Source organism: Xiphophorus maculatus, chromosome 6 (genome assembly GCF_002775205.1).
Source record: "Xiphophorus maculatus strain JP 163 A chromosome 6, X_maculatus-5.0-male, whole genome shotgun sequence".
NCBI classification, from domain to species: Eukaryota; Metazoa; Chordata; class Actinopteri; order Cyprinodontiformes; family Poeciliidae; genus Xiphophorus; species Xiphophorus maculatus.
Genome location: NC_036448.1, coordinates 28,371,578 through 28,384,578, shown reverse-complemented (window position 1 = coordinate 28,384,578; position 13,001 = coordinate 28,371,578). Strand labels below are relative to the sequence as shown.

Here is a 13,001-nt window from a genome sequence, read left to right as displayed (position 1 = left end):
TGATCCTGAACTTTGAGCTTGAATCTATTAAAACAATGATCCAAAGTCTAGAGATAAAACCTGAAAAGGTCTTTGCCTTGTTTCCACTGAGCGGTACGGCATGAGTTGGTGCGGGTCGGTACGATATTTCATGTCCAGTAGAGAATGTTTCCACCACCAGTTGGACTTTAATTGGGCGTGTTGGGTTAAACCCAAACACCTACCGTTGCGTCATACTAGAGCAATAACAAACATGAAGAAAACCGTTTTAATGTCCCAATCAAAGGACGGTGTTGCAGCTCTGCTCATTTTCCCGTAGACCTACAACTGGAGGGTCTCCAGGAATGGAGTGGTACGGACGGTTGTATGGGCCGCTTACAGACAACAGTACGTACCACAGCACACTGACCCAGGCCATACCGTTCAGCAGAAACCACGTTAGAGAGCCTGGAGGACCAGTGAGCAGTGCCACATCAGAAGATAACAGGAAGGTCTGACGGTTTGGAAGGAAATTACGGAGTCATCCGTCCATCCCATCTGGTCTCTAACGGTCATTGGTGAGAGGTGAGGGACAGCCTGGACAGGTCACCAGTCCTTCACAGGACACACAATCCTGGACTCACTCACCCCTGAAGACAATTTAGACACACCAGTTAACGAAGCCGTCATGTTTTCAGACTCCGAGGAAGAATCCAGAGAGAAAACCATTCATGCCCAGAGAGGACATGTAGATTTCATGGAGAAAGACCCGAAGCTGGATCATCAAAGTGCTTAACAACCAGAGTCTGTAGAAAACACCAACTGGTTTAACCTGATCAAATGAACATGTTGTGACCATGAAGGTTATGGTCTTAACATGTTCTGCCCTGCATGTCACAGGTTTTCCTTCTGCCACTGGACAAAGAGCCCAGAATCATTGAGCTCTGAAAACCTTGATGTTTATCTTACTGTTCTGAAATAAAAGTTTGTTTTAGGTCAACATTTTCATATATAGCAGTCTATTCACTCTGTCCTACCTTGGCACGTTACAATAATCAGGCAGTATTATATCAGTTCCACTGTATTACTAGTTAAAATGTTTCTTTTTATCAAAACGTTTTTTGGTGAGCAAGATAAAGGCTTCAATGTTTTTTAGTGCAAACTTCTCTCAGCTCCACATGTAACAATGTTATTAGTCTTCAGGTTCAAGCATGTGTGCTCAGTGTGACCTTTCTTTCAGCAAAGCAAAGCTGGATGTGTCGACATCAGTGATGTAAACCAGAGCTCACATATTAACAGTCTCCTGGTGCATCTATAGGCCACACAGCTGACATAATGCAGGAATTCAATCTAGCGTGAAGACCTGTGAGATGAGTGATTAACCCTGTGAAAGCACTTCCTCCTCCCACCCCATTATGCTGGGGCTGAATGGCTCCCTGAAAGGGGAACTCAGACATGAAGGGTTTTGGTTTCAGGACCCCCAAGACTTTCTGCCAAACACCGGAGCTCCTGCAGCAGCCGAGGACTCTGGGAAGAGCTGAAGATAACAGCTCAGTGGGTGGCAAACAGGCCTCAAAGACGAACATGTCAAAGAACTGATGGATGATGGGATTGAACTCAAGTAGGGAAAGTGTTAATACCAAAGGAGGCGGTGTACGGGTTGCCTGAAATGAGTGGTTAGAAAAAGGAGCTCCTGTTAGGCGACTGTTCAGTAAATGGCATTTTGCCAGGCTGGACTTGGATCTAAGCCAGTGTTTCTCAACCCCAGTCCTCACGGACCCTACATGTTTTAGTTGTGGCCTTTCTGCCACTCACCTGACGTGAATAGGTGGATGATTAACAGACCTCTGTAGATCTACATGCAGAGGAGGTCATGCAGTCATTTGAATCAGGTGATCTTGAACAGAGACACATCTAAAATATGCAGGGCAGTGACTGGAAACACCAGTTTAAACCAAACTGGACGTTGTGCACAGAGTGGCTACGTTGGAGCAGATTTGTCTGAGCTCTGAGCGCTTTACCAGGCAGTCCTTACGATGAACATTATCTACTTGAGGGCACCGAGTTTAGACTGAAAGGATAGTGCCACCAATACAAGAACAGGACTGGGCAGATCCAGAGTGCTTGTTTTCTTGTTGTTCCCTCCAGTCCAGTCAAAGTCAACAGTGTTGAATTTGCTGCTCTATCTGCATTACAGTCTTTAACTGGGGTGGTGAGATATGGATCTTGACCAAACAAAAAGACATGCAAGTATCTGGGATGACCTCTCTATATGGTAAAGAGCTGAGATCCAGAGGTTTGGTAGTTGTTAGTCGTTTGGTGATTGAGGCATCTGATGCCTCTTTGACATCTTCTCCTGGTGGTTTTGGGGCATCCCCCCCGTAGCAACCAACCCACTGCAGACTTTGAACTTGCATCCTACATCTGAGCAATGACCAGCATTCAAAAACATGAAAGTTCGGTTTGTTTTCCACTGAATTGCCCTTAGTGTTTGCATTACCCTGTGATGGATCACTGACCTGTCCAGGGTGCACAACCCTTTGTGTCCAATGACCGTTGAAGATAGAAGCCAGTCCCCACAATGGACGGATGTCCTGAGGAGTTTTCAGGTTTTGTATGACTCTTCTACCTTGTTTGGGTTGTAGAGAACACCGACTGTTTTAGTTGGTGTAACTAGCTGGTTAAAGTCCAAGAAGTTGCAAAGCTTCAACAGATGCAATTATGTTCCACAATGAAATCCTGATCTTGGACTTTGCTTCACAGGATCATGCAATTTCTCTTGAACAAGAAGAGGTTTAAGGAAACTCTGAGGCCTTACGATGTCAAAGATGTGATTGAGCAGTACTCTGCTGGACATCTGGACATGCTCTGCAGAATTAAATACCTCCAGACCAGGTGAGCAGACACAACACAGATCTGGAGGGGTACATCTTGCTAAATGCCTCATATGTGCCGTGTTCAACGTGTTTCTTCTCTAAAGGATCGACATGATTCTTGCCCCTGGACCTCCCCTCACCCCAAAAAGCAAGAAGCCCCAGAAAACACCCTTTAACTACCCATCCAGTCAGTCACCCAGGTACTGCGACACCACTCTGCATCGCTAATGTTCAAGCATGTAATGGCGGCACCATCTTCATGTATTTGTTTCTCTTTGTTTCAGGCATGAGTCCTACTTAGCCAAAGCCACGTCCATGCCAGACACTGAAGACCAAAGCATGATGGGTAGATTTGTCAGGGTGGAGAGGCAGGTGAGGGTTCAAATTGAAGAACAATATAATGGTCTGATTATAATGACCTATGGACTCTGGTGTGCTTTAGTTGTGTTCCTTTACATTTATTCATAGTTCAAGGTCATGAAAACCTTTAAATCCATGAATTTCTTTTCTGAATGAGGAATAAAACGTATTCCTGTTCAGAACCTGGAGAAGCTGCTGACCGTGTCCTTCATGGTTCTGAGCTTTGGTGTTGGCGGGTCAGTTTGCTGAGCTCATGGACGGATGTGTCTCTGTCTCAGGTGGAGGACATGGAGAAGAAGCTGGACTTCCTGGTGGACATGCACATCCAGCACACCGAGCACCTGCAGGTGGACTCGGCCGGCGACGCTCGGATGACCCTGGAGGCCTGCGACCAGACGGCGAACGGTGAGATCCGCCGGGTTTTCCTCAACTACTCCGAGGTGTTCCCTCAGATGTCATACCAGGTGCCTGTCAGCAAAGCGAATTCGACCTGCAGCAGAGGGCGAGGCGGCAGGCAGGGGGTCGGGTTGGCATGCGGCGCGGCGCCACCCGCCATCCCCACGTATACGGAGCGGCCGACCGTGTTGCCCATCAGCTCCCTGCAGGACTTGTCGGCGGGGCGGGGCAGGACCACAGGGGGCCGGGGCGGCGACTCGCCGCTCTCGCTCCTGTCGGTGAACCACGAGGAGCTGGAGCGCTCGCCCAGCGGGTTCAGCATTTCCGGGGAGCGGGAGGGCGAGGCGGGGTTGGACCTGCCGATGGGGGCGGCGGTGGCGGCCGGGGAGGCCAGCTGGACGAGAACCAGGCCGAGCTACTTGGCCGAGGGCGAGACGGACACGGACACGGACCCCTTCACGCCCAGCGGGGGCGCCCTGCCCCTCTCCTCCACCGGCGAGGGGTTCGGGGACGCAGAGTGGAACACGCCGCCCTGAAACACGACGTCGCCTCGACTCTGAGACCTTAAATCCAACCCATGCCTGTAAAACCCAGAACGCTGGGTCAAAGCCACACTTTTGGGCCGAATCTTTGGGAGGAAGGTGCGTCTAACCCGCCTTGTTGCTGCGCGTTCTGAACGACTGGCCGTCGACCTGCGGAGACCAGGCAACGAGTCCGCCCCAACAGCAAAACAAAAAAAGGAAAGCAGACCGTTTGTAAAGAAAAAACTCTGTACAGCGCACTCTTCACGAAAATTTAGCTAAAAAAAGAACATTATACAAAATATGTACACCCAAAAGCTTTACTGCTGCAAAGCCAACCGCACTGCATGTGACGCATGCGACTTTTAGTGTAGACACTGCAAATTTTAGGATATATCAGGAAAAAGAACAGAGATTGAATGGAAACTTATACCTGCTATGCCATTTTGTAACACTTATTTTTTATATGAAGACATCCTTGTTTCTGCATGGTTTGCATGATGCTGCACCATTCCTGGGGTGACCATTAGAGGGCGACACTGGAACCAAAAGTCTCCTGTCTGTTCTTGTTCCTCACCGACCGTCTGTCTCGTCGTTTGATCCAACCTTCTTACATTTATGTTGTTTTGTTTTTGCTGGAGGTCATCTCAGATTTACAAACTTACAGTCAGAAAATATTCGAAACACTAAATTTCTGATGCTTTGCTGGCACATGAATTCAGGGATATGAACCGTCTCTCATTTCATAAAACATTCAACATAATGTTGGCCAACATGTGTAATACATATAAACATACTGCTAAGTATTTACACACCTTTGCTTTTTCCATGTTTCCTCAGATTTAGTGTGGTATTCTTAAAAATAAAAGTCTCCATAATGACAAAGTGAAAACACTTTATTAAACTATTTTGTAAAGTTGAAGTAAATGTAAAGGTTTAACCGTAACAGGTTTATACATTTTCACTACTGATTCTTTAAAGCACTGGCGATAAATTCAGCTCCATGGATGACGGCGGTTTGACTCCATTAAATTTTTTAATTTAGTTAATTACAGGGTCTGTAATTAATTCATTGTTTAATTTAAAGCTGTATATTGACAGAATAAGCAACAAATTCTCTTGAAAACCCATTTTTGCTGCTAAATTATTTAATAAATAGAAATAAGAGCAACAACTAAGATCTTTATAGTTTTTAATCTGTTATTTAGTTTATTAAACCATCAGATTGGAGCAAAATATTATTCCATCCAGGAAGTCCTGGACTGTGGATGCTAGCATTAGCATTAGCTGCTACATGTTTAGCATTGAGATGCTATTTTAGGCTAGCATAGCCTCCCTGATAGGCTAACTCCTTTTAGCACAACTTGAACACAACAATGGTCTTTTCCAGCATCCAATCAGGTCGTTTATACAGAAGTTAACCCCAGAGAGACGCGGCTTCGTCGTCCATCGCTGCTGTTAGCGGATGTAGCTGGAGCGTCAGATTCACAGGACAGACCAGAAACATGCAAACCTTTGTTTGGACAAACAAATGAGGTAAAATAAAAAAAGTGTGACAAGTTTCACAGTGCAGAACAGAGCAGAAAGTCATGAAGGTGAAGTGGCTGGATATAAACTTATAACCTGTAGAAAAGCTCTAAGAACCACCAGGTTCCTGCTGGGCCTCGAAACACGTAGAGAAAAAACAGGAAAATCTGAGGCTGCAGCGAATTCAGAGGCCGTGAATACTTATGAATCCTATCTTAAGAAACTTTGGGCAGTAAAAAAAACATTTAAACATCTTTATAAAAGCTGTTTTAACCTTTAAATTATCCGGCTGTGTGCAGATCTTAGATTTCAGTCTTTATATTTCTGACATAAAATTTTAAAGGATTAGAAAACTTCATAATGTGAAAATAAATTTGAAATAAAAAAATAACTCACACACAGAACCTGCATTTCCAACTTTAATGTAGCATTTTCAAATTTCTCAGCTGAGATTTATTCAAAACTTTCCCTAAAACGACCCCAAACAGAGAAATATAATTAATTCTAATTTATTTTGAATTGCCTGAATAATTTATTATTCTCAGTTTCTGCTTGATTTATAGGAAACGTTGCTCCATAAACCTATTTCTGAAATGTAAACAGCTTTAAAAAGTTAAATCTGAAGGTTTTTAAAAGTTTTCTACATTCGTCCATGTTAATGTTGCCGTTTTGAACTCTGAGGTTTTTCTTGCTAAAGACAAAAATATAAATTTTAGAACATTTTGACTAAAGTTTACTGGGATTTTATGATGAACCAACACAAAGTAGTGCATAATTGTGAAGAGGAAGGAAAGCAATGCTTCGCTTTCAATTTTCTATAATAAATAATCAAGTCAATAAATTGTAAAAGTGGAATAAATCCTCCTGTAATCGCTGCCTGAAGTGGAACAATAAAGTTGTAATTTTGCTGCGATTAGCTGGTGCATGTTTTAAAATTTAATTATCTTAACTATTTTTGCTATCAATGAAAATAATGTACTTATTCAGAAAGTAATTAAATCTGCTGCTTAATCTTTTTTATATATTTTGAAAAGTTAAACAATAAAGTTATTATATGATAAAATAAATGGATATTTAGCTTTGTTATGGAGCTGCTTGAATTGCTCTAAAATGGTTCACAATTATTTAAATATACTAGGCCTTAATAAATGTAGTGTAGGAAATGTTATGTATTCTACTTTGCAATAAGACATTTCTATATACTTAAAGTTTGCTAATTGTAATTAAATCTGGTTCTATTTGTAATTTTGAAATCTGGATGTTATGAACAATATTTTGAGGCCTGAACTGATTTTACTACTTTATCTGTAGAATCACAGATTGTGATGTAAAACCTGACTAAACTTTATCTGAAGACTTGAATTATCACCAAGCCTCTGCTCTGCTTTTATGACTTCTACTATAAACTCTATTTAACAATCTTACGGTTTTATATTTTTGAAGCGCTGTAGATCTGCTGTATATTTTAAAAAGAAAATGTAGATTTATTAGGGAAAAGCAAAACTCCTTGGAGGTGAATTCAAACTGTTTTTAAGAACATGTTTCCTCAGTTCATTCAGCAGTCAAGTATTTTATAACTTATAGGGAATAGTTTTAATTTAATGGGGTTATATGGAGTAGCTATAAGTAGTCAGTTTTTTACCTACTAGATTGGACTCGGTGTGATCTCAGTGACTCGTTAAGGACATTAGTTAGTGTGAAGGTAGTGAATATAACTAATAGTTGCTGTCACACTAACAGAAAAGCCAACTCTCAAACTAACTTTCAAGATAATAAATGAGCTAATTGTAAAGCTAACAGTTGAGCTAACACTCTTCACCATGGGCCATTTGTTGGTCAGAAAACCTTTATGATTTGCTTGTTGTGCTCAGGGACCAGACTCACTGCTACTTGCAATACAAGCTAATGTCATTGCATTTTATGCAGTTATAGACTAAACAATATGCTGACAAACATATTTTATTCAGCAGGATATGTGACTGATTTTAATAAAAAATATGAAAACTTTGCTAAGTTTGCCTGTTGCACCAAAACCTCCGACTTCACAGTTCAGACTGAATTTGGATTTCTCATTCATTTTAAACTTGGATTCAGATTTTTACTTCTGAGTACAAATAAAATTCACAGTAACTGTCAAACAGAGCAGCTTTAAGTCAGGCTAATGGTTCTGAAGCTACAGGCAAGATCACCCTCAGCTAGCAGTGGTGCTAAGTGCTGAGCTAACAGTTGATGTAGAGCTTTATAAATGTTTTGTAAAATCCTGCATTTGAAGGTTCTTGCAGTTTGTGCTTGATACATCAGGCCAGAACTCTAATGTATTCTGCTATATACAAACACTGTAACGAGTAGCGACTCGTTAGGAATTAACAAACGTTCTGCAATTAAGTTCTTATGAAGTCTGAGAACAAGTACGGTTCATTCCAGCTTGAATAACAACAAATTTCACTGTTCCTGTTCAATTTAATAAAGAAGCAGCTTGGTTGTGCTAACCGACATGTTAACTTTCAAATGTTGATACTTGATGTCAAGCTAGTCGCGTCAGACTAAATCTTGAGCTAACTGTCAAGCTAACCAGCAAGATGACTGACAAATTAACAGTTGAGCTAACTCTTAGGCTAACAGTGAATCTGTCATGCAAACAGTTGATTTAGTTATCAAGCTCACAGTCTAATTGTAAAAGCTAACTGTTTATCTGTTATACTAACTTCCTGTCAAGCTAATTGTCATGCTAACACTCAATCTTATTGTCATAGTCTATTTACCATGCTAACTGTTAACCTAACTATGCTTAACAGTTAGCATGAGGTAACTGTAACAGTCTGACTTAGGCTAACTGTTGTGCTAATAAATAGCATGTCATGCTAACAGGGAATTAGCAGGGCAGAGTTTAATGTCTAATGTTTAACTACTGATCTCGGTGTTGAGCTATAAGCAAGACAACTATAAAGCTAATGGAAAATTCACAGCTGTCAAGCTAGCAGTTGAGCTAACAGACATGCGGTCAGATTGACTGTCTGCCAACTTTATTTCCAAGTTCCAAGTCCAAGCTATGAAACAAACAGATAACATTTAACTTTACAGTTATGTTCTGCTAATTTTGAAACTATGCTAAATGTTGTAGCATAAATCTGAAACTTCACATTCACTATTCCATCCTGTTATTTTGGGATGGGAGTTTTGGACCCAGATACATTTAGCAGCCCTTAAAAATAAAGGCAGTATAGCAACAGAGAGTTGACTGAAGGTACTGGTAAGATACTGACTTCTTATAGATACCTCATCAAACCCAGCGGTAAAAATTCAAACTGTTCCTTTAAAGTCGCAGTAACTCTGGATCAGAAGCAACTCCAGTGAAATGGGTGAGACGTTCGACTATCTGCTTAATCTGCTGTACAACAAATATAATCTGTTCCTCTAAGCCACTTCTATAAAGACAAAATGTTATAGGATTATCCTACTACTAGACAGGATAATCTAGTAATCTGTATCCCTGTAGAGATTCATTCATTCATTCATTCATTCATTCATTCATTCATTCATTGTGCCTCAAGCACCGTCCAGAATGATTCAGTCATTCATGATTTAGTGTTTCAGACACTTCGCCTGCAGTTCACCTCACAGTTTATGAACGTGATTTAAAATCTGTGAATCCGGTTCAGATGGTTTCTGCTGTTTTCGGCTCAGTTGCAACAATCAGACCCAACATGTAAAGTTTTTACTGTTTGTCTGTTTTTCTTCTTGTTCTGGTTTAAACTTTAAATGTTTTGATGTATTTTCTTGTTCATTATTGTTCTTTAAAATGTTTTGCACAACAATATCTTTGCCTTGCACTTCAGTTTTAGTTTATAAAACATCTTTAAATGCATGTTGTACTTATTTCTTCCATCTGAAATTCAACGTGTGGCTTCCTTTCAAACTGACTGATGAAGTATGAAAGAGTTGACATCAAAAATTTATTTTTTTAATTAGAGAAAATGTCTTCCATGGCGGGAAACAAACTGCTAAAAGAATAATGCTACCAAAATTATAAAATAAAAATTCTCTTTTTCACCTACTGAAAATATTCAGTAATATTTCATATTCAGTAAAAACAGTGTTTCAAAATAAAATGCTAGCATTACTTTTTGCAGTGAAAAATTGTCACTTTAATTTATTCTCACTTGAATTAAATTGATTTTGAGTTTTTATTACGTCAGAAACTTTTGTCCATTTTTTTGCTCTTTTATTTTATGTATTTGTTACTGCATGTCTTTCATTTTATCCGGTTTATCTGAAACCTTTTCAAGAGAAGCAAATAAAAAGTCATAAATTCAAATAATTTAATACAAACTACCTGTTATTTTAATACAAGCCAACATTTAGTAATAGTTTGTCAGAACTCTGTTGATGGCTTGTAATAAAATAAAATTAAATCAGATTAAACGTATTTTGTTTCAGCTCAGTTATAATTACCTAAATTGTTTCTATTTGCTAAAAGTCACAATAATGATAATATTTCCTCTAAATAGTTATTTTATCTGGTCAGCAGATCTTTTATAAGAACATCTCTGTAATTTCTTTCTGTTTTTATTTTGTCAAATCAAATATTTTCTGTTCGTTTTGCTTTAATGTGAAGTTTTTCCCTCGTCATTCATGACATTTAAAATGTTTTAAATCGGTGATTTGCTGTTTTCGCATCATAACAGAGTTTTGATTTAAAGATAAAAATGTCTGAATCCAGGAGAAATTTCTTCTGGTTTGTTTCTTTGCTGATTAATTGTAACTTGGTTTTTGTATTTTTGTCATAAGAACTGGATCAATATATTTCATTGATTGGTTTTTAATTTTCCCTTCAAAGTTTCCATTTAAACTATTGAATTGTTTTCGAGTTTAGTTACCATTTAAAAGTCAAACTCTGCTTCCCGTCCAGATTGTTTCTGGTTGTAATGAGGGAAAATTATTTTTTCATTTCTCTGTTTCTTGGACTTTAATTTTTATTGCTGATTGTATAAAATTGGAATTGATTTTTACAGTGCGGTGGAAACGCTGCGTAGTTTTTACATTTTCCACAGAACAATATCTGAACAGACGTTGTAACATTTTCTGCATGGTTCTGCTGGTGAATGAGTGAAAATGAAACATCTGGACTCACCGACGCGCCTCGGATGAATTTGGAAAACATGCGGCTCATATTTCTGTTTTTTGCAGGAGGATAAAAGCCGGCCCACTTTAACGGATAATTTAAAAAGAAAAACCATGATGACATCAAACTGTTTCATAACGATAAGCATGCATCAAACTCACGCCGTTTTTCTTAATTGTGATGAAAAGGAGCACTTTATGGCGTCCATGTAGTTCAGAAGGCAATACGGCTCGATGAAATGTTGTTTTTATGAATGTTTGTTTTCAGCGTCCTGCACTCAACCCGTAATGCTACTGGACGTTTTGATTGCTACTAATTATTTGTGCCTTGGCCTTTTGCAGTTATGATTTTATCTCATGCTTTTCTCGCTGAGGCCGTCAAACTCCCAACGCGAACCTGTCTGCGGCGCGGCGCGGCGGGACTCTGTCCCCGCAGGAGGACGTTAGAGACGTCTCCGTTCTCAGACTGATTTACGTGAGGAAAAGACGGCAGCTTCTTACAGAAACAGTTTTTATTCAGTTTAATTTAAGGAATGTTTGGACTATTTTACACCAGTGGCCTTCAGAGCTCTGCATCATTTCATTTATTTCTCATTAGTTTGGGAAAAAAACAACTAAAGTTGCTGTTTTGATTCTAAACCACTTTGGATTTGTTGTTTTTATGATATAATATGCAAATGTATTCTTACTTGATTTTTTTTTATTTTTGTGTTTTCAATTGCACCAGTTATTAATAAAGTAATAAACTGAACATTTTCTGAGTGGTTTTGTCTTTGCTCCCATTAAACTCCCTGGAAACTTGCAGGTTATTTTTATAAAACTTTAGTCTGAACTGTTTTTGTTGCTTCGGTTTTATTTACATAAATATTACTGAATCTTTTAAAGTTTATAATCTGTGGGATTTTCTTGAAGAGTTTTTCTCTTCCACAAAGTTAAAATATTAAATATTGAAAAATGTTTGATTGTTGAATTTGGTGAAATCAAAAACCTGGACGTTTGAATCATTTAGTTTTTGTGATGCTGCATTTTAAATTCAACATATTAAAACTTTGTAGAGCAAAATGAAAACTAGTGAAATATTTTCTCCAGGTTTCTGTGAATCATTGGACCAGAGGCTCAGTTTGGTTCTGTTCAGTTAAGATCCGGTGGTTCTGATCCGAGTTTTTGCTCTTACTGTAGTTTTTTCTTTTTAGCTGCATCATGTCTGCGGCTGTTGCTGTTTTTAATTGTTTTGTTTTTATTGTTTGTTGTCTTTTAGTTTTATTTCATAAATTCTGCAGCTGAAGATTCGTTTCCTGGAATTGGCTGAAAATCTGCATCATAATTAATATTCACCTTCAGCTCTTTCCACAGGATGTTTGTTGATCAGAACCAGAACCGTTTGCAGCAGATCTTGGTCTCGTTGTGGATTATTTTCTGGCAGACGTCACGTTTCCTCCGGAGGAATCCGTTCCCTCTCTGGTTCCTCACGTTTAACGACCCGACATCAACGCCGCCTGCTGATCGTTTAACTACACTGTAAAAGTTCCCACCTTTTCTCAGGCTGAAATAATTCACGCTCTGCTCCAGACCAGGAAACAAAAACTGAGTAATAATTTATAAAAATAGTTTCCGGTACTTTCTGGTCACTGAGCAGGTTGAGGATCGATGTCTGAGTTTAGACTTCGTCTTTGTTTCAGCTTGTTTTTTATTTTGAACTGATCAGTTCAAATGAAATTCAGATCAACTGATCTGTAGAAGAAAACTGTAGATTCAAAACAAAAATTCAAAAATACTTTATTGATCCCAAAGGGAAGTTTAAATGTAACTCATTAATTCAGATTCTTCAAAGAGACAGTGAGGGCTGCTGGTGGGAAGATCTCCTGTAGCAGTCTGTATTACAGCGAATCTGAAGAAGCCTCTGACTGAAGATGCTCGGTTTTCCCTCTGTGCTCTGACATCCTGAACAAGCACAGGGCCACCGTGGGGAGAAACGCCTCCGGTTTAACAGGAATGAAACCTCCTGCAGATCGGATCATTTTATCTGGCTGCAGCGTTTTGGATCAGCTGAAGGTTCTGGAGAAAAAGTTTTTCTTGTTAAATAAAATCCAGCAGCAGCGTCCAGAACCGTAAACTGATTCTTGGTTCCTCTGGTTCCTGCTGGTGGAAAATATCAGCTTCTTAACTTGGTAATGTTTGTTCTTCCTTCTCCAAATCAATCAGAGCGCGACGACGTCTGCACACATTTCCTGTCAGGTTAACT

General features: G+C 39.5%; 1 protein-coding gene across 2 annotated transcripts in view; it reads left to right on the top strand.

Moving 5' to 3' along the window:
- kcnq3 (potassium voltage-gated channel subfamily Q member 3) overlaps window positions 1-9,735 on the top strand; it is a 58,300-nt gene extending 48,565 nt beyond the window's left edge. For both annotated transcript variants that reach the window (XM_023335313.1, XM_023335314.1), the window contains exons 13-16: window positions 2,722-2,853; window positions 2,939-3,034; window positions 3,119-3,206; window positions 3,473-9,735. In XM_023335313.1, coding sequence (XP_023191081.1) covers window positions 2,722-2,853; window positions 2,939-3,034; window positions 3,119-3,206; window positions 3,473-4,126 — 970 coding nt within the window. In that variant the 3' untranslated portion in view covers window positions 4,127-9,735. The remainder of the gene's footprint in view (window positions 1-2,721; window positions 2,854-2,938; window positions 3,035-3,118; window positions 3,207-3,472) is intronic.
- Window positions 9,736-13,001: the final 3,266 nt, after the last annotated feature.